Source organism: Solanum pennellii, chromosome 12 (assembly GCF_001406875.1).
Source record: "Solanum pennellii chromosome 12, SPENNV200".
NCBI classification, from domain to species: Eukaryota; Viridiplantae; Streptophyta; class Magnoliopsida; order Solanales; family Solanaceae; genus Solanum; species Solanum pennellii.
In genome coordinates, this window is record NC_028648.1 from 52,576,473 (window position 1) to 52,578,644 (window position 2,172).

Sequence of the window (2,172 nt, forward strand, 5' to 3'; positions counted from 1 at the left end):
GATCTTATTATAACTGATAACTTATCGCAACTAACTAATCATATTATAATTTGAATACAACTAACTAACCCTATCATAATTTGAATTCAACTAAAACTTTTATCTTAGTAATTAATAATCCCTTTCCTAATAGGAATTTGAATTCAACGAAATTTTTTTATCTATAGTAATTAATTAATAATCCGTTTCCTAATAGGAATTTGAATTCCACAAAAGCGTTTATAGTAATTAATAATTCCTTTTCGAATAGGAAATAAATCATAGTAATATATATACACGTCCCTTCCCTAAAATTTGTTTCAAAAAGTAATCAAAACTACAATGAATAAAATTAGGTGCGTGGAAGCTGCTAACATGAAGAAGAAGAAAGAAGACTGGGAACTTGATCCTTCAAAACTTACTGTCGGACACTTAATTGACTTTGGAGGTTATGGGGCAGTTTATAAAGGCATTTACGACGACAAAGAAGTCGCAGGTATAATTAATTAATTACTAATTTTTCATTAATGTTTATACATATACTTTCCAATTTGTTTTTAACGCGTTTCTTGAATATTGTTGTTAAACTGAATATAGTTTTGTACATTATTTTTGAATATTATTGTTTATTAGAATGCATATAGTAAAACTTTATATATAGGGGTTACGTTTCTTGAAAACTATATATATCAGGGTTACATTTTTTGAATATTGTTGTAAGAATGATTATAGTAAAAATATATATATATATATATATTAGAGTTACTTTTTCTTGAAAACTATATATCTGACGGTTACTTTTTCTTGAATATTGTTGTTAGAATGATTGTAGTAAAATTTTATTAGTGTTAGGTTTCTTAGAAATATTGTTATTAGAATGACTATATAGTGATTATTATGTTTCTTGAATATTGTAATTTTACCATGTTATCATGGGAAACTTAGAGGTTGAAAAAGTAATATGTATTTATCAAAATTTTAATTAACACACATGATGAATTTCAGTTAAAATATTTGATTTGAGAGATGATTCAATAGAAAAAAAGCAGATGGAAGAGGTATTCATGCAAGAAGTTTCTATTTGGTGCAATCTTCAACACTCCAATATTGCTGAGGTAGTATATATATCTACATAATTAATTTTCTTATTTGCAAATCAGCTGAAATATATTAATTTTGTGCAGTTCATTGGAGCTATAAAGAAGACGAATGTGTCAAAGATTAAAATAAAATGTAAAAAATGTGCAAATGTACTAAGTACAAATGGATATTGTTGCATAGTTGTGGAATATGTTGGTGGAGGTACTCTTCAATCCTATCTTTCCAAACATACAATATTGAAGAAGAAATTGCCTTTGGATACAACTATACAAGTTGCATTGGATGTTGCTAAAGGGTTGAATTACATTCATTCCAACAAAATTGTTCATAGAGATGTGAAGACTAAAAATTTACTTGTTGACAAAAATGGAAGAGTGAAGATAATTGATTTCGGAATCTCTAGTAAGTTTTATTCTCCTATGATGGTTGGAACAAGTGGAACTATGGGTTATATGGCTCCTGAGGTTTTGAGCGGTTCGTCATATGATCATAAATGTGATGTCTACAGCTTTGCAATTTGCTTGTGGGAAATGTATGCTTGTTTATGTCCATACCCTCAACACATTTCTCATAGTAAAATCTCACATCAAATTTACAAGGTACTTTACTAATTGCTTACTTGTCCCTAGCTTGTCATTAATTAATTGTCAAATTAACTAATGAGTTGTTTTATATGTAAATTTCAGTATCGAAGGCCTGAGATACCAAAGAGTTGTCCAACAGCATTGTCAGATATAATGAAGAAATGTTGGGATGTAAACCCACAAAATAGGCCAGAGATGAAGGAAGTGGTGCAGATGTTATTAGCCATTAAGACAAGAAGACAACAACAACAATTATAACTTAATTATGTGTAAATTGTATTTCCAACCCTATTGTTAGCTAGCTAATACAGATCTATTCATGTCTAAATTTCTTAAAAATTACATTCCAAATCTGTCATCAATTTTGTACCAAGTTAATTCCAAATAGCTTACATTTACCTATTTTATGGATACCTCCAAACTTAAATTATATACATTATGAACTCTCTCAAATGTAAAGTGACAGAAACTAATGAAAATCATCAAGATACACAAACCAAATCAAGAT

The 2,172-nt window shown here is 28.4% G+C and overlaps 1 protein-coding gene across 1 annotated transcript; it reads left to right on the forward strand.

The window, feature by feature from the left end:
* Positions 1 to 1,043: 1,043 nt before the first annotated feature.
* Positions 1,044 to 1,922, forward strand: LOC107006345 (serine/threonine-protein kinase STY13-like). Its single transcript, XM_027913398.1, has 3 exons — positions 1,044 to 1,094; positions 1,164 to 1,679; positions 1,767 to 1,922. Exons 1-3 carry the CDS (start codon positions 1,044 to 1,046, stop codon positions 1,920 to 1,922), a joined length of 723 nt encoding a protein of 240 aa, XP_027769199.1.
* Positions 1,923 to 2,172: the final 250 nt, after the last annotated feature.